The following is a 19,346-nucleotide window of genomic DNA, read 5'->3' as shown; positions in this document are numbered from 1 at the left end:
TAATACAATTATTAAAAAAAATAAATATTTTATTATGGAACGAATTAAAATAAAAAAAATAAATAAATTATTAAAAGACAAAGAAAATATTATATATATTTTAAATTTAATGCATGCAAGCAATCAAATTAAATTAATTTGGCAACAAAATGAGAATTGAAATGCCCCAATGCAACATGACGACACGTTTCCCCGTTTTCTTCCAATTAATTAATTATACAAATTTGAAAACCCTAAAAATTTCCGTACGGTGCAATGCATCTGATCAATTTCATATTAATTTTTTCCAATATCATTTAAAAATAAATATAAGGTGTGTTTTTTCTTACGAGTCTGGAAAAAATTTAGTTTGAATTTGATATAAAAATAATATTTAATGGGATGTTTTGTAAGATTAAAAAATATATATTTTTTCGAAAAACGTATAATTTAAATAGTAAAATTTGAAAAAATCATGTCAAATAAACATACACGTATGAAAAGTATAATCGTGTTTAGTAAGTAATAGCAACTTTAATATCGCGCTTTTAATTTGTTTGATGGATAAGTGAGTAAAAGTCGCTATCCCTCCCCTCCCATACTCTCTGCCAAGAGTTGACTATTGTACAGGACGACAACAGAATGGACTGACCTTCCAGTACCTCTAATATTTATTTAATCTTTTTCATTAAAATAATTTTAAATTCAAAATATTATATTACTCACTTTAGCCCGACTAAATTGTCATATATATATATATATATATTAGTGGATAATTAAAATAATATATTACTAAAATTAATTGTTATATAGTAAGAGTAATTGTAGATAAAAATTAAAATAATTAAATATTTTAATTAAAATTAATAAAATAAAAATCCACATTCGTATAATTTCTCTAAAGTATTGTTGAATTTTTTGTTTTTTTAAAAAAATACTCCTTCATGGAGTAAAATAATTTTTTTGATATATGTATATAAAAAAGAAAATATTTCATCTGTCCCATATAATTTGTTTATATTTTTTATTTTTGTTTGTCTAACATAATTTGTCTTTTTTTAAAAAAATATGATTATATACCTTAATCACATTTTAAATTTTAAATTTTATAATTTTAATTCAATTTTTTACTTATATTAATCTTAATTTATAATTATTTTTATTATATAATAATTATTTTTACTAATATATTTTTTAATTACTTACTAATTATATTTTACTTAAATTTTCGTATCTACAGTAATATACCCATATTTTCTGGGACAGAGAGTAAAAAAGTAGTGTAATATAGTACTCCTTCGTCCCAGACACCATGTAACATTTCATTTTTTGTTTTCTCAAACTCACTACAACAATTTCAAATTTAGAAATAATTAATACTCCCCCGTCCCAATACAATAGTCTTGTTTACCATTTTTGGTCGTCCCAAAATAATAGTCTCATTTCCATAAATAACCATATCACCATAAAACTATCATTACTTTTTCATTATTATTACACAATTGCCACTACTTTTATACTAATATACTCACAAGGACAAAAAAGTCATTTATCATTACTTTTTACCAACTATCCCTATAATATCAATATTCCTTAAATTCCGTGCCCAATCCAATAAGACTATACTTTTAAGACAGTGGGAGTAATATTTATATACATATATTAATATAAACTTCGCTTTATCTCGTAACATCACTCAAGTAAAAAATCAAATAATCATTTCTCTCTTGAATTACATTACTTAATATTAGTTTATCTCAAACTACCATATTTAATACTCTCCACTTAAATTTTTGTGTCAAAATACAAATATTGCACAATGTTTGAGACGGAGGGAGGAAGCTCTAAATAAATGTAGATATAAAAGTGGATCCCTATATGGATGATGCACCTTGAGAGAAGTGTTAATTGTCTGGTGTCAATCATGCTTCCATTATTATCGCTGCACCAATGAACAGCCCCCTTTTGTTACACCTTCCTAAATATGCATTTCGAGTAACATTTTCAATTTTATGTAGTATTTTATTTTCTACTTAAATTTGTATTTTTTTTTATCTATCTTTTAAAAATATTTTTACATTGTTAATAAAAATGTTATTTATCTATTTCTTTATAAGAAAAAAAATATATTTTTATATTGAAATTTATGTCTAATAGTTTGAACATATTTTTAAGTAACATATGAAGTATGTATAATTTATTTACTTTATTCCTATGTCGTTAAGTCATGTTTATTTTTGGTGTACGAGTGTAGTGAATATTGTACTATTTTAATTGTATTTGGTATGTAGCTTTTAATGTAATTTTTTTGGTAATAACGTTTAATTAATTTAATATTATAACATTATTCTAGACAAATATAAGTTTGATTGTTTGTTTTTATAATGTATTCACACTCATTTGAAGTAGATATATTGTATTTGAATATACAAAAAATGTATACTTTAATAGTGGTGAAGAAAATATATAATTTATTGTTTGTGAACTAATTTGGTTTGAATTTTTATTTTTAATAAATATTAAATGTGATATTATATATTGTGTTTGTGATATTTTTCATGTAATTGTGATTGCTTTCGAATGTGTAAAGGTTGAATAAACAATTATGAAAGAAGTCTAGCATTGGACTTAGAACTTACTATTCTTAGAAATATTGTTATTGCAAATCTTTGTAATTAATCGTACATTATTACATCTAGTGTCCAAAAACATCAATAAAATAAACAAAAATGAAAAGGGATTTAATTTTTAATTTTTAAATTTTAAATTTTAATTTTAATTTTTAAATAAAAGTGTGAAAGAAATGATGCATAAGTAGTACACTCATTGGCAATCATGCACTACAACTAAAACCCTAATAACCAAATAACATTATTACAGCTCTATTGGGAGACAACCTTAATTATAAATGGTACTATGCTACACCTATATATCTTTATTTTATTTTATTGCATATAATATACACATAATTAATTATTCATTAATATTTATTATTAATATTATAGGGCTACAACTTTTATATTCCTTGAGCACTGAATTGTTGGAGGACATTCCTTATTCCAATTATTTTTTTAATTTGGTTGTGACACCTAATCATTCATTGGGAAAAGGCTATTATGTAAAGTGATTAAGCATAATCACTCACTAATTATTAAATAATTAAGTGCTCCAACAAATTTAGTTATCATATAGTATCGATTTAAATGAATCTAAATGCTACTATATCATTTCCATGCATTATATGTAGGTAGGAAATAAAAAATTAATGAAGTCATGTGGAGAAATGATTATTATTATTATTATTTTTTTAATTGAAAAATAAATGGTACAAATAATACAAAAATAAAATGGAAAAAAGGTAGTAGTAGTAGTAAAGGAAGTGTGAGTGACAGATGGCGGGGCCGGGCAGGGGCGGGCAGCGTCAAGGGCAGGGGGCAGATCTAGTGCATGCATGATTCTGCACCTACAAAGTAGTAGTTTACGGCTATTGTCAGTCCCCACTGCTTTTCATTCTATCTACACTAAATACAAATATTTATATATATAAATATAATTATAGATACAAAAATTACAGTCTCGAGTTTCGAGGGGTTACCTCGAGCCCACCGCTGCTTGTCTCTGTCTCTCTCTAAATATATATATTTATTTTAATAATTTAATAATAATATTCTATCCGTTCATGAATTTATTATTGTAGACAAAAATATAATTAATAAATAATTTAAAAATATAATAAAAATAATTATAAATTAAAATTAAAATAAATAAATAATTTAATTAAAATTAAAAGAATTATAAAATTTAAAATTTAAAATATCATTAAAATATATAATTATATTTTTAAAAATAAAAATAATAAATTATATAAGACAAATAAAAATAGAAATTACGGACAAATTATATGAAAGGAATGAAGCATTATTTATATATAAAAAAATATAAAAGGCTAATTTTGTGATGTGTCGTGTTTGTGGCTGGGAATTGGGAATGGGGAAATGAGAAAGCGTGTCTTTGCATTCCACGATTTCCTGCTGCCGTACTTTTTGTCCCCTGATTTCTGTACCGCTGCTGGACCCACCTCCACACACGCGCTTCTTATAAAATCGTGTTTTTTAAATCTGCCCTTATAAATATCCCACATCGGAAACTGAGCCCTTCTAAGACCAGGTTATATATCATTTTTGGCAAATAGCATATCGCCGAGCCTTGTAACGGGGGCTTGTGACCCGAGTGGGGGCTATAGGATGTTGGGACGTTGGGCCGGTTTACTGGACCGGACTTGATTGGGCTTCTTCGGTCCGCCCGCTCCAAGCGAGGAGTTGGGCCTTGTGGGCCGGGCGAAGGCTCGGGCCACGTGGCCTTTAGAGAGGAGGGCACTGCGTCAGGCTGGTTTCACAGAGCAGCGAATACCTCCCACTCTTGGCAGTGGAAGGATAACGGGCTGTGCCCTTCATGCCCAATAAAATCTAGTGAGCCGGCCCAAATTTGACCAACATTTTTTTTTAAAAAATTATTTAATTTTTTGTTTCTCAGATATTTTTCCTGCAGTCTGACGTGGTGTGTTCTGATTGGGCCAGCGCTGCTCCGCGGACGTGGCCCGGCGTGGCACTGCATGAGGGAACCGGCGGTTTGTTTTTGAGTTGTACCTTCTACTGACGCGTGAAAAGTAGGGGTGATTTCGGGTCAAAGGTACAATACAGTGATGCATGCGGGCTTGGGATGTATATTTTTAATCGATAAAATTATAGATTTTCCAGCTTTCGTTTTCTCTGTGGAAAATCCAAAACCCCAATTTCCCAAGTGCGTGAAATTGCGCACTCTGAAGGAGCTCCAGATCGAAATTGTAGATTTGTGCGTTGCAGGAAAACCCAAGCCCAATCAGTTTCTTCTTGATTGAAGGTATTTCCCCGCAAATTCCGTTTGTTTTTGTGCGTATGTTGTCTCTGTATGTACACGTGTGTGTGTGTTTGTCGATGAATTTATGTGAGTGGAATGAAATTTTATGGAGGATTGAAGGATGTATTGTTTGTTGACTTCTAGATTTCTCTGGCTTAGCAAGAATAATAGTGAACTTGTTCATTTGAAATTCCAAACGATGTTTTCCCCATTTCTGGGACCTTAATTGCTGCGCCGAGGCCATTTTGCCGAAGCGAGTTGGGGGTGAAGTTAATACTTGATTGCTGTTTGACTTTTAGTGTGGGGACTCTTGGAAATGCCACTATTTGGTTGAGTCTGTCTTGATTGTTTCTTGGTGGGCGTGCAGATTTGGGTTGCTAATTTTGTAGTTTTTCTGGAGAAAAGTCAAGGATACATCACAAGTGAAGATTTAGAATGAAGAACAATGAGCGTCTCGCCAATTTGGCTTTGGCAGGTAAGACATGACGGAGTTCAATTGGATTTGAATAATGAAATGTTGTTGTCTATGTGTGTGTGTGTTTTGCGATCGTAAATTGAACATCTACAGTTACTTATGTTACTGGTTTTGCTGCCCAGTTCTCTCTGGTAGTGTAATTTACTGCTGGTGTGTAATGAACTCAAATAATGTATAACTAATTCTAATAAATTTCGACATCTCTTCTCATTATTATCATTATTTTTTTGAATTTGGGTATTTTCATTTATGCTAGGATCCGTAGGCAATACATTATGTATTGATATATAGTTATAGGTATATCTTAAGGTTTGATTAGCATTGAGCAATGTTTAAAAATCTGTATGTTTCTAATTGTGACTTATGGTTCCTTGGACTTGCATGATGACCATTATATTTCACTTGAATGCTCGTGTTTGTATGTCATACGATGGTTTATAATTAAAGAAAGTATGGTGGAATGCTTGTGTTTGTATGCCATTTGATGATTTATAATTAAAGATTTTTGGGAAGTGTGGTGGTAGGATAAAATCCATGTAGTTTTTTTTGCAGTATGTTATGTGTTGAAACAATTGTGACCAAGATTTCTATCACTGACTGCAGCTTTGACCCTAGCCCCACTTGTTGTGAAAGTAGACCCGAACTTAAATGTCATTTTGACAGCATGTCTAACCGTATATGTTGGTTGCTACCGCTCTGTCAAGCCAACTCCCCCATCTGTAAGTGAAACTTCTCAATGGTTGTAAATGGTTTAGTGCTGTGCTCTTTGGGCCTTTTTATTTATTTATATTTTTTTGGTGATGTGTTTGGCTTTTCTTGCTATGAAAATTTTCAGGAGTCTATGTCCAGAGAACATGCCATGCGCTTCCCGTTGGTTGGGAGTGCGATGTTGCTTTCACTGTTTTTGCTTTTCAAATTTCTGTCTAAAGACTTGGTCAACGCAGTCTTGACATGCTATTTCTTTGTGCTTGGGATCGCTGCTCTTTCGTATGTATTCCACACATGCTTTTCTGATAATATATTATGTAATTAATATGTTATGGTGTTTTTATCAAGATGCAGCTCTCTCTAATAAGCTTGTGTATTTGTTCTGAACTCTGCAGGGCAACATTACTTCCTGCAATTAAAAGGTTTCTGCCCACTGCATGGAATGAAAATCCCATTATCTGGCGTCTCCCATATTTCCGCTGTATGGTCCCACTAATAACTCTTAACTGCTATATCCTTGTTAATCCTCTATACTCTGATATCAAATGTTTCTTGCTGATGTATCCACTTGTGTGTGTCTTCGTCACTATTTTTCATCTGCCACTCGCAAATATCATTGAGGCATTTTATTTCCTCCCCTCTCTCTTGCCAGAGAATGGAACTGAATGTGCCTCGGCATCATCAAAATTAGATTAAATAGATAATTTTACGTGATCTTACTGTTCTAAAGTGAAGGACACTCTTTCATTGTATGATTGGGTTGCTTAGTGGGTTCACATGTGTTTGTTTTGTTTACTGTCATTTGGAGATGTCTATTGGATACGATAAGTAAGTGTATTTGAAGCCGAAAACAAGATGATTTCTTGGTCGAATTTCATGGATGTTAGGTTTTTACCTAAGGTGTTTATGGTTTTCTTAACTGATTGAACTGAAGCCAAAGATTTTTTCTTTTTGATTTTGGTTAGTCAAGCCGAATTTACAACCTGATATACTGATTTTATATTTAACAATATATTTTAATTATGTAACTAGAACATTCTGCAAAGTCTTTTTAATTTTTGTATCCTCCTATGTAGTCTCTCTCCAATAGTTTTGTTTGATGTTCTGTTTTTGAGCTGTTGAGATGCAGCAACTCTAAAATTGTCATTATTATTTTTATGATTGTAAAAGCGTGCTTGTGACGTGGCCTTTTTTGCAAGACTAGTGTCAGTGGATGGCATATGTTTTGAATCCTGGTTACTAAGAAGATTAACTAAAATAATTTCACTCAAATGAGTCTAAACCACACATATGTGCGCCTAATTTCTTAGAAATCTAGGCTCTCCTTCAAAGCTCTCTGTTTGATTTATTCTTGACAGTGTATTGCTCCTATCCTGCAGAATGAGATTTATCTTTACACATTTATTTCACAGCTGTAGAGGTTGAGTTCACTAAAGCACAAGTTGTTGCTGCTATTCCTGGAACCTTCTTTTGCGTGTGGTATGCTTCTAAGAAGCATTGGCTGGCCAACAATATATTGGGCCTTGCATTCTGCATTCAGGTTAGATGGCACTCACAAGTTTCTAGTGTATGTTTCATCTTTGTAGGACTTCAAATGTATGAAGTTGAAACTCTTGTTTCTGGAAAGCTAAGCTTTCTTACCATTGATTAGTGTTTGTCTTCATAATTTTCTAAATCTCAAAACAATTTCAGGGAATTGAAATGCTTTCACTGGGCTCATTTAAAACTGGTGCTATTCTCTTGGTAAGCCTTAAAAAAGTGAATTTATTTAATGATGGATGAAAATTTGCACAAATTCATGTGTTTCTTCTTTAGTCAATGACTGAAATTTGTAATGTTGCAGGCTGGGCTTTTTGTATATGACATATTCTGGGTCTTTTTTACCCCTGTCATGGTTAGTGTAGCTAAGTCTTTCGATGCCCCAATCAAGGTCAGTACTTTGAATCCATAGCATGTCTTCCTGGAATGCTGAAAAATGCTGTTCAGTGTCACTGAATTAGTTTAATATAGCCTGCTTCACTTTATGCAGCTTTTATTCCCAACCCGTGATGCTGCACGCCCGTTTTCAATGTTGGGGCTTGGTGATATAGTGATCCCTGGTACTGACAATGACTGTTGACTTCCGCTTCCAACTGTTGTTGCTGTTAATATTTTCTGTTATGCATTAATGTGAAAATACATGTCACAGGAATTTTTGTAGCGTTAGCACTAAGATTTGATGTGTCCAGAGGGAAAGAGAGCCAGTACTTTAAGAGCGCGTTTTTAGGATACACTGCAGGTTTGATCGCCACTATCATAGTAATGAACTGGTTCCAAGCAGCACAGGTGAGTGTATCTATGTTCTTCATCGATCACATATCATACGAATGATTTATTTTGTAATGCTGATGATCTCATGAATTATCACTCTCAATATATTCCAGCCTGCACTGTTGTATATTGTGCCTGGGGTTATCGGTTTTCTGGCAGCTCATTGCATATGGAATGGTGAAGTTAAACCTGTAAGTCATCTGCTATTCTTGTTTCTTTTTACCTTATTCTATACACTTAAAAACCATGTTTTGTTTAAAAGATATAATGTGTTATTTATTCGTGATAGAGCGGAAGTTTAGTATAATCTATGAAATTTCACCGACAGAATATCCTGCATTGAATTGAATTTACCATGTATCCTTTTAACCAAACATATCTTCACCACCACGATCCATTAAATTTGATAATGCACGGCTAGCTGTGCTTGCCGTGTCTTTAACCCGACTCTGTCTTTCCTGGCAGGTGTTAGCATTTGATGAGTCGAAAACAGCGACTAGTGCTGAAGAAACTGATGCGGATTCGAGCAAGAAAGAAGAATGATATTGATTGGTTGATTTTGTGTGAGTTTTAAAAATCCAGATTTACTTGAAAAAAAACATTGGAAGAGATTTGTGAACTTTTTGCTTTACTACAAGGAATTTTATGAAAGTAGAACTGACAGACAAACAGACTAACTTAAGTGAACACAGATTTTGATGATCAGCAAAACAACTTCTATCGAGTTTTACCGTTTGGGAAGTTTTTTCTGGCTAAATGTTGATAGCGCAAGTTTTCTTTGTTTACTAAAAGTTTAAATTTAGTTAGATGATTGATTTGATAATTTTCTTTTTTTTAAAAAATAAAATTATAAATAATGCAAAAATGCATCCTGCCAAAGCTAAACACCCTTTTTTTTTTCTCCCCATTGAAGACACTTTTTCTATTGGAAGTAACTTAAGGGGTGTTTATTTAGTGATATATATATATATATATATTTTTATAATAGTAGTTTGAAGAAAATGAAATGATTTAATGAAACAACCAAGAAGAATAAAAATGATAACAAAATTGTCCGCAAGGGATGTGGCCTGTCAAAAGAGTGAACTTGGACAACTTTTACAGTGAAAGGAGCCCACATTTATCTCGGGTTCCTATATTATACTACCTCCTCCTCACATTTTCCGTCTCTGAACATGGTACTTTACAAACTAGGTCCGATAAGACATGGCAGGTGACCTGTCATACGTCCAACCTACACACCACCAGGCCATTCTTATATATATATATATATATATATATATGCATTGTTCGTTGGTCTAATAATAGCCCAAGACAAGATCTTCACATACAATTACTTGTCTTTCAAGACAGGAAAATTAAATAAGAAGAGAATTGGTAAATTAATTACTAATTCATTTACAAGAGATTATACATATTATTTCCATGAGCATTAGCATTAGCATTAACAATACTAGGATGTATGTATGTATCTACCTGCTTGCTTGCTGCTTTAATCCACTGAACAACTTGTTTCTGCGCTTTCCTCATCGCTCGACTCCATTTTTGTTCCACACCTTTATTACAACAACATTTAACACCACACAATAATCACAGTCTATTTAGAAAACCCAAACCATAAAAGATAAAACAAAACAAACTCTTGTTAGTGGATCATGTTATCAAGGTGGTTTGAAAAATGGTTCCATTGAGAGGCATCGTAAATATGAATAGAAAAGATCATAATATAAAACATGTATTATAATATTATGTATGTATGGCGTACCGCACCTCATGATCTGGTCGCTCCATGCTAACTTATCCACCACTGATGATGATGATGCTTTAAGAACCTGCTGCTCTACTGGACTAAATTCTCCCCTCAATCTTTTTCTAGCCTACACATATGTATATATATAATTGTACTGGAATTCCACCAAAAAAGACAAATATCGATCGATGATAAGAGAGGCAACAAACTCACATTTAACTTCTTGTTACTTGGGATCTTGACTCGACTTTCATCAATTGCCCTCCTGTTGTCATTCTGCATATAATATCAGCGCCAATGTCAGACACAGCAAGATTTAATGATGAGGGGATGAATGAAAGTCAGTGCTTTCAACCTTCATAGGCTGTCCCGACAGTAAAGCATCCCTTGAATAGCGGTCGCATTCCTTTCTTTTCATGGTCGGATTGGAGTGATCAGTAAAGCCATTTTCTCTGTAGACATCACTATACTCACGAAATCGTTCCTCTCCCACTTTCCCTCCATAAGTTTGCAGATGTGGATCATTTGAGATTGAAGCAATTCTCAAGTTCTCAATATCTGGTCTGGGCTTTGTCTCATATTCATCTCGACTATGACCACCAGTTATATGCCTATCAGGAGTTCCAGGGAATTTAACGAAAGAATTGCTTCCGGGATAATAAGCAACACCATTGGACACAGAAGTCCAAAGTCCAGATTTTTTGTTGATGTAGCTGTCAGGAATATCACCACCACATCTCTTTTTATGACTTTTTCGATCGATGTAGGATGCAGGGCTGGAACTGTATTCATAGCTCTGTAAGGAATAACACTATATTAAAGATATTAAACTATACTGTAGATCATATAGTAAGAACTTCATCTTCATCGTTGCTGACTTTAGTGTGTGGCAAAGTGTAGAAGAAACTGCGCGCACCTCTTAAATATGTTGTTCAGTAACCCACAGGAAAATTAAACATGAAAGAAGTGAGATAGAAAACCACTCACCATTCCAAACTTGGGATCCTGGTGGCTTTTCATGGCGTCGGCTGAAGTAGGGATCACTACTTCTCCAGTATGGTAAGCCCCTGATCAGGAAATATACATGTATTAGGAATTGACATTATAAAACCCCCTAATGGTTGATTGAATTGAGAAAGTGTTAGGTGTGATAATGTCAATGAGATATTTGTCCAAATGAAGAACAAAGAATTTGCAAAATACACAAGGGGTTGAAATCCAATAACCAGAACACACACCTTGAACTGGTTCCTGCATTGCTGATTCAAATGCCTCTGGAGGAAGTGGATCAAAATCAACACCAAGTGGAGGTCCATCATCCCGGTAATGCTTTCCCAGCTGCCTCTTGACTGCTGTTACAGCAGCATTCTCAACTCGACCCTTCACTTTTAAATAGCCGGATGGGCCAGGCCTAGTTTTCAAACCCTTCACATCTGCTGGAAATTTTGGTGTCAGATGCCTTGCAGTTGCTGCATCGAAAGGTTCCACATTCTGATGGTTGGACATATTTCGTAATGAAGAACTGCTTCCTGAAGATGGATCATCCACAAGATTGTAGTTTTTGTTCGGTATGATAGGTGAAAGCCCTGGAGCTGAGAATTCTTTCGTAGTCAATCTTCCACTTTCGACTTCCCTGGTATCCAAATTCCTCTCATTTCCCTGTTTTGTGCTACCACAAGAATCCTGCCTGTGCCCACTGACTCGATCCTGTATGACCCCACTCAACCGATCTTGCCTTCCAGTGGTGTGATTTTCCCCATTCATTAACCTCTTGTCCTTCAACCTCCTGTGGCAAAACCACCCAGAAACTTGCTTCTCTGTTAATCCTATAGACTCAGCAAGTTGTTGTTTCATTTCTTCAGTAGGATACTTATGTTCTGAGAAAAGAAGCAATGAGTTCATCCGACAATTGCATGAAGAGAAGCCATCAATAGAAGGATACAACATAACAAGATGAGTAATCTACCTTCATAAAATTTCTCCAATGCTTGAACCTGAGCAGGTGTCTTCACAGTCCTTCTCCTGTTCTTATCCAGATTGGCTTTACCATCATCAGAAGGCATCTCGGACCCATCTAAATAACAAAGAGCAGAAAACATGACTGAGAGAAGCAGCTAAGGGGGCATAAACAATCAACTAACACTACATTCCCAATTCAATCAAAACTGAATTCTCAAAAACCAGTAAATTGTTCATGTGTAATTTTTAGGTTTGTGTCTGCATTACACTCTTGCAGTAGAAGTGTCAAATCGAACACTAATGAAAAGATTGCACAAACAAGCTGCAGGATCCTCTGCCCATGAATTTTCAAGCCTTGGAATCTTGAAAGAGCATTCTGGCTCTAATTTTCCAACTTATGATAACAACAACCAACATGATCAACAAAATCTTGCAAACTGGGGGAATGAGGTTGTAAAGCAAAGATCCATGAATATTCCTAGTCTAGTTTAATGAAATGCATATATTATCCTATGTTCACTTCGATTTGTTGTAATAACCAGTTTGTTCTTCGCACGACATCCAAATCAGAATCTGAATAATGTCAAACACGGCAACTTCAAGATGAGGCCCAATCTTATAGCCCCGAAGATTCAAACTCATCCATCTGTTTTCCAACACTATTTTCACAAACAAATTCAAGCAATACTTGCACAATTGCCCATTCTTCCAAAAGTAAATAAAAACGCATTAAAACAAAGCAGACAGTTCTGCAAAAACCCCACAAAAGTTGCAAGCAGAAATGTCGAAGAAGTTCACATCAGCCATACAAACCCTCATCTCCCAAAATCAAAAGTCTCGTAAATTCCAAGTAAAATCAAAGTAATCAGCACCGTATCACAAGTCAACTTCGATCTGCATCCCAAACAAAAAACTAACAAAATAAAAATAATTAAAAAAAAAAACCATACCTTTTTCCATGGCTCTTCTGTTTTGAGTTTCTGAATTGACTCCTGTTCAGCCCTTCTCCGTTTGCTTCAACTACTGGCCCATCAATACTTCGACTTGGCTGAGACTTGAAGGAATTCTAAGCAGAGAAAGGAAGGGAATCTTTTTGGGCTATATGAGAAAGAAAATTAATCTACATCTGAATTGGGTGTGGGGATGGAAAGAGAAAGAGAGAGAGGGAGTGAGAACTCTTTGCCCAAATGAGAATTGAGTTATCTTTTCTGCTGCTTCTGGCCTGGGCTAATAATTATTGCCCCCTCTTTCTTTCTGCTGTCAATTTCGCAATCTTTTTCAGCTTTGATTTGCAAAAACCTTCCCCTGTGTTAAGATTATTCCGTTTCTGATCTCTTCTCCTTCACTGTCACTTTGTGGGTTTTGCATTAACTCCCAAATCCATTACTTTCTGGCCTTTTAATACCATAATTAAATGCCAGTTCTTAAGTGCACCCAAATATGTAAATCACAGCACAGGACTTCAGGATTTTAGGGTTGTGGTTTTCTTGAATTTGACGTGATAATAATAATTCACCAAAAATTTCCTTATGCCATATCCACATGCTGTGAATCGTTTTTTGACCTACAGCTATGATTCCTTTCTTCAATCTTCTCATCATATATGGACAGAGATGATTGCATATGCATATATTTCTTGACGTTCTGGGTTTTTCTACTTTACTTTGTACGCATTTCATTGAATATTTTATGGGATATTCATCCCACTGGAACCCTCTAGGCCAAAATCTTTCTATCATGCTGACATCATCAGGCAACTATGCGTATTCTACATTTCTAGTTCTTTATAATTCTTCTATTTACTTAAATTAAACAACACTGATCAATAAAGTAACATATACTCATTCCTACATCTTCCACTATCATAACAAACCATATTTTGTAAGATAACACCAAAAATCATGCCAGAAAGAATAAGAGCCTGAGCAGGATGACAGAAGGGTACACTTTATATTAAGCAAACACTTAGGACCAAATACAAAGCCTGAGAACATGAGGTTTGTGCAAATTTTTACAGTATATAAACACAGAAGACAGGCAGAACAGTAGCTATTAGTACAATTCATCGTTAAATCCTGGAAGGAATCAAGGGAGTTGTGTTCTGTAAGTACGCACAAGCAGCCCCAACCCCACTGCCCAGCTTCACTGGATACCCCACATCCCTCAGGACCATCTCCACCCCAGCAAGACAACCCAGAAGTTGTAACTACACCAATTGCATAAATCTTATCACACACACAAATATCAGAAATTGGCACGAAAGAAATTGGCCACACACATGCACGTCTTGTGGACGGACTGTCACTTCTATATAATGTGTGGTTTTGTGCATCTTTGTGGCGAAAGTTTTGGATAAAAGTTGAATATTTCAAAAGCATATATAATGGGAGAAAGCATACCTCATTAAGGTGACCAAGATGCCCGATTCTGAAAACCTTCCCAGCAACCTTGTTGAGACCCAATCCTAAACTCAAGTTGTAGCGCTTCCATGCAGTTCTAACGATTTCTGCGCTGTCAATGTATGATGGGACGACCACAGCAGTGACTGTGTCGCTGACCCATTCTTCCTTCTGCGTGCAGTTCTTCAGCCCCCATGCCTCCACTGCAAGCCTGATATTTCAGCACAAATACAGTAAGATATACAAGTAAATTTACTACTACTAACGATGATGATATATATACTGTATAATGGCGTACCTTGTTGCTTTACCCAAGCGAGCGTGCCTGTTGATCACGTTTTCAAGTCCTTCCTCGAAAATGAGATCAAGGGCTGCTCTAAGGCCATATAGGAGATGAATGGAAGGTGTGTATGGCCAATATGTGCCCAGCTTGTAGAACTTCAAGTAGTCACTCCAATCAAAGAAGACACGGACTGATTTTGCGGTCTTGGAGGCTTCTAGAGCCCTAGGACTCGCACACACAATCCCCATTCCAGTGGGGAGAGAAAGAGCTTTCTGTGAACCAGTGAGAGCGACGTCTACTCCCCATTCATCCATCCGGAAATCTAGGGCACAGATGGAGGATACTCCATCAACCATCAACAGTGCTGGATGGTTGTAATGATCTGAAATCGTATACAAATTCACACATCATGCGCCATGGGATCTAGTGCACCCTAAAAATTCAGTTACTGAGGAGGAAGTTAAAAGGGATTGATGCTTACCGAGTAAGTTTCTTACAGTAACCAAGTTATTGGTGACCCCTGTTGCCGTCTCATTGTGCACAATACAAATGGCCTTAATGCTGTGTGCTCTGTCTTCTGCTAACTTGGAAGCCAAAACATCAAAATCAGCACCTCGACCCCATTCACTTTCAACAACATCAACGTTGAACTTCAGTCGTTGCTGCTGATCAATCCAGAGCAAACTGAACTGGCCGATAAGGAAAGAGACTATACGATCGCCAGGGGATAATGTGTTTGTCAATGCACTCTCCCACGCCCCAGTTCCTGTTCATGATAACAACCTCAATCACAAGGAATTACCAGACAAGGATATCCACAAGAAAGGACCACCACTCTCATCAGTGTGCATCCTATCAAAGAAAATTATATTGCCTAGACACAAAAGTAACCCATTTTTAGCTAGATGAATCAAAACATATGAAATACTAGAAAGTACCTGTGGTTGGAATGAGGAAAGGAGTTCCGGAAGTGGTCTTAAAGATCTTCTTGACATCCTCCAGAAGGGTTTTTGTAAGTGCAGGAATGGCTGGAGAGCGGTAATCCTCATTGTTCCTGTTCATAGCACGAATAATCTGGTCCGGGATGTTAACAGGTCCCGGAACAAAGAGGTGATTCCTCCCCGGTCCATTGAAGTAGTCCATCTTCCCTTGGCTGAAAATGAAAGCACAGAACACAAGCTCATATAAACACAAACTTCTTAGAGCACCTAACTTGAGAAGACAACACAAATATTGACAATAGATTATTGACCCACCCAGTCGCTGGACTAGACTAGGAAGTACTACAGTTAAGAATTCATTTCAAGCTCTTTTTATTCAGTTCTCTAGCATACCAAATCTGTTCATCTACGGATCTTTCTATTAGAGAGATTGCAGACAACAGATCCACCATAACGTCTAACAAATTTGAACACGAGAGCGATACAGGGGAAAACAGCATGCACAGTTGCACACGCTTTGATTCTTTACTATATTTCCTTATCTCCAACCCACCCACCCCCTCGCGAGAAATTTTTACCATGTTTGGTTACGATTTTTCACACCGTAAAAAATAACCGTCATCAAAACATATCAGATTCATATTTTTATTCTTATACCTGTTCATAGCTCAACTTCTGATAATACTCTCACTCACATACTCAGACTACAGATTATTTCCAATTGATTCAATACTACGACCAAAACATGCTTCCAACCATCTATCCATATATTCCTTTCTCTCTCTCTCGACATACCACATGCATGCCTAGAAACAACATACATCTAACGAATATATATATATATATATATATTGAAGTGTAGAAATTGGAGGTGAGATAGAGCATAAAAGGCGTGGGATACCTCGATCGGTGGAAGCAGGAGTTCGCCGGCGGCCTCTGCTTCGCCCCACGCAGTGGAAAGGAGTGAACGGATGAATATGGCGAAGGAAATCTGAGGAAAATTTTATAAGAGCGCGGGAGAAGCCAACCACGGCTCTTGCGTGGCCCCCACGCGCCCATCTAACGTGGCAGATAAGTGCTTGCAAAAGGCATGACGTCATTTTAAAATTAAAAATAATTATAAATTAAAATTATAACACGGCGTCATATACATAAAATTAGAAGAATTTCTATCCCATTTTACAGGAACTCTCCCTTAAATATATTTTAATATTTCTTTTTTAATATTTTAAGATTTTTTTACACAGATATTTTAAAATCTTAGCACTACTTTTTGTCAATAGTAAAAACTTTTCTTTTGATATTTATATTACATAAACTTTGAGTTATTAATTAAAATACTTATTTATTATATAAAAATTTACATTTAACAATGATGTTATTTAAAAATTAATATTCCCTCGTTTATAAAGAAAGTGACATAATAGTAAAATAATTTAGAATATTAGAATTTAAATGATTATAATAATAATAAAATTTTAAATGAAGCTTATAAACAAAAGAGACCAAATTGTGGAATCTATACATCTTTTATAAATTAAGGGTATGTTTCCTTCGGTTTGGTTTGCTATTTATAATATATAATTTTAATTATACTATTATTTAGCTATTTTAATTGTAATATATATTTATTTTTATTATAATTAGTATATATTTAAAAATATATTAATAAAAATAATTATAAATTAAAATTAAGATAACTAAATAGCTAATTAAAATTTAAAAAATTATAAATTATAATATTTAAAATATATAATAATATTTAAAAACAAATAAATTATGTAAAACAAAAAATAGACATTTTATATGCAATAGTGAAAGTAAAAAAAAATACTTTTTTACAAGACGACGTGATAGTATTTTAAATTTTAAATTATTAATGCATAATTTAGTGTAACATAATAAAATTGAAAATATTTTATATTAAGTTATTTAAGTGTTGAAAAATTATTATCATTATTATAGTCATTGTAATTAATAATTTAAACTTTATAAAATTTAAAGTATATAAAAAATAAGCCAATATTATTAATTCGGTCATTCAAAAAAACTTGTTAAATATAAAAGTAAAATAAAAATGTGTGGATTCCAGAAATAGCAACAACTTTGTAAAATACAATTGACTTTTGGTGTATGTCACGTCAAGTGTGCCAACACTACTTTAGATTGGTGTTTGAACATAAAAATATCAGAGCCAACTTTACCATATTAAACTAAATTGAGAAATTTAATATCAATAATAAAAATACAAACATAAATACAAACGGTCACCATATTTTATTTCAATAAAAAATTCATTATTAAACAATTCTTTTAATTTTATTTTTTCCCTTTCAACTTTTACACACCTAATCACATAAATAAAAACAAAAACCTACAAAGTACTTATTAACACTAATTAACAAAATGCATGAACATCAAAATACTAATTTTCAGTAAACTCAAGCCAATATTAATTTTTGTTCTTTTATAATTTTTAAATCAAATAGCATTATTTACCACACAATTTTAATAAAAATATATTTATTATTTCACAATATAACAAATTAAAATATTATTTAAAAAAAACTCAAATTAATATTTCATTTCAAATCAATTTCAAACTACAGTCAAATAAATAAAATAACAAAGCTATGCTCTTTTAAATAATAACCCTTTTTATGTTTTATTACTGTACAAATTATATTTAATTTTGATTTGAAATCAAAACCAATATTATTCAACTCAATGTCCAACAAAAAAAAATAAAAAAAATCATTTCTTAACAAAATTATAAAACAATCATTTAACTAAAATTCGAAACCAAACAAAGCAAACCCCTCATGCTCTCAAAAAAATAGTAACTTTTCTTACAAAACATGAGGTAAGATCATTGGACAAACCAAACACACCTTAATTGTAAGATTTTTTTCAAACATATGAAGTGAAATATTAGGTATGTGTTTGTTCGGGGGATTGAATTTTAAATACACTATTCACCCTATTTTTTCCCCCAAAAACATTAAATCAAACACCTATTTTTCATTTTTTATATTATACTAGAATCAATTTTACATTCAAAACATCACATGAACACCTATTTATATCACATCATATAACTATTCAAATTCAAAATTTTTAATATTCAAATCCCAACTCAAAATCCAAACCTCAAACAAACACACCCTAGATATACGATGAACAGAATACATAAAAAAAAAAAAAAAAAAAATCAACAAAAAATCCGAAATAGGAGAAAGCTAACAGGGGCCATAGAAAAGAGGTAGAAAGTGAGAGGTGGAGAAGAAGGGAAGAGGGATAATGTGATAAAGGGGGTTTCAACCACACCCATGGCTGGCTGATGGAAACACAAGCCACGCAACAAACTTATCATCTTGTCCCTACTCCTTTCTTTACTTTGTGAGGCCAAAACAGAACCTAAATTCTACCTATAATACATCCAAACAACCTTCAATGAGAGAGAGAGAACAGAGAGAAATCACAACCCAAGTTGATCACAGCTACAATGGAAGAAATTTACAAAACACAAACCTGACAGTGATTGCACAAGCAAACATCCATGGCAAAAACACATAAGGGGCACACCAAGATTCAGTGCATAAAAAAGAATATTCAAAAAGATAACATATCTCCTCTATTTATGTAT

At 33.7% G+C, this 19,346-nt stretch overlaps 3 protein-coding genes across 6 annotated transcripts; 1 reads left to right on the top strand and 2 right to left on the bottom strand.

Annotated features, from left to right (window-relative positions):
• The first annotated feature begins 4,722 nt into the window (after positions 1 to 4,722).
• Positions 4,723 to 9,109, top strand: LOC127244023 (signal peptide peptidase-like). The gene is made up of 12 exons (XM_051264300.1): positions 4,723 to 4,878; positions 5,243 to 5,350; positions 5,954 to 6,069; positions 6,186 to 6,337; positions 6,454 to 6,539; positions 7,471 to 7,598; positions 7,751 to 7,801; positions 7,902 to 7,988; positions 8,088 to 8,157; positions 8,247 to 8,383; positions 8,482 to 8,559; positions 8,834 to 9,109. The coding sequence occupies exons 2-12, from the start codon at positions 5,311 to 5,313 to the stop codon at positions 8,909 to 8,911; spliced, it is 1,023 nt and encodes a 340-aa protein (XP_051120257.1). The 5' UTR covers positions 4,723 to 4,878; positions 5,243 to 5,310; the 3' UTR covers positions 8,912 to 9,109.
• LOC127244020 (homeobox-DDT domain protein RLT1) lies at positions 8,713 to 13,867 on the bottom strand. Of its 4 annotated transcripts, none has more exons than XM_051264294.1 (9): positions 13,028 to 13,867; positions 12,085 to 12,192; positions 11,357 to 11,995; positions 11,106 to 11,185; positions 10,474 to 10,914; positions 10,332 to 10,394; positions 10,134 to 10,245; positions 9,845 to 9,924; positions 8,713 to 8,826 (listed from the first exon to the last, which is right to left on the bottom strand). In XM_051264294.1, the coding sequence occupies exons 1-9, from the start codon at positions 13,035 to 13,037 to the stop codon at positions 8,734 to 8,736; spliced, it is 1,626 nt and encodes a 541-aa protein (XP_051120251.1). In that variant the 5' UTR covers positions 13,038 to 13,867; the 3' UTR covers positions 8,713 to 8,733. The 4 variants fall into 4 exon arrangements, with proteins under 4 accessions (XP_051120251.1, XP_051120252.1, XP_051120254.1 ...); XM_051264295.1 differs by lacking the exon at positions 8,713 to 8,826 and adding an exon at positions 9,411 to 9,602; XM_051264297.1 differs by lacking the exon at positions 8,713 to 8,826 and adding an exon at positions 9,411 to 9,602 and having other exon boundaries at positions 10,139 to 10,245.
• A 141-nt stretch (positions 13,868 to 14,008) lies between these two features.
• LOC127244022 (serine--glyoxylate aminotransferase) lies at positions 14,009 to 16,719 on the bottom strand. Its single transcript, XM_051264298.1, has 6 exons — positions 16,602 to 16,719; positions 15,698 to 15,912; positions 15,241 to 15,525; positions 14,775 to 15,141; positions 14,477 to 14,687; positions 14,009 to 14,283 (listed from the first exon to the last, which is right to left on the bottom strand). The coding sequence occupies exons 2-6, from the start codon at positions 15,900 to 15,902 to the stop codon at positions 14,146 to 14,148; spliced, it is 1,206 nt and encodes a 401-aa protein (XP_051120255.1). The 5' UTR covers positions 15,903 to 15,912; positions 16,602 to 16,719; the 3' UTR covers positions 14,009 to 14,145.
• Positions 16,720 to 19,346: the final 2,627 nt, after the last annotated feature.

The sequence above is a fragment of the Andrographis paniculata genome, unplaced genomic scaffold (assembly GCF_009805555.1).
Source record: "Andrographis paniculata isolate CXL003 unplaced genomic scaffold, ASM980555v1 Contig9END, whole genome shotgun sequence".
Taxonomy (NCBI): Eukaryota; Viridiplantae; Streptophyta; class Magnoliopsida; order Lamiales; family Acanthaceae; genus Andrographis; species Andrographis paniculata.
The sequence above is the reverse complement of the archived record's forward strand: the minus strand, read 5'-3'. Positions and strand labels throughout refer to the sequence as shown.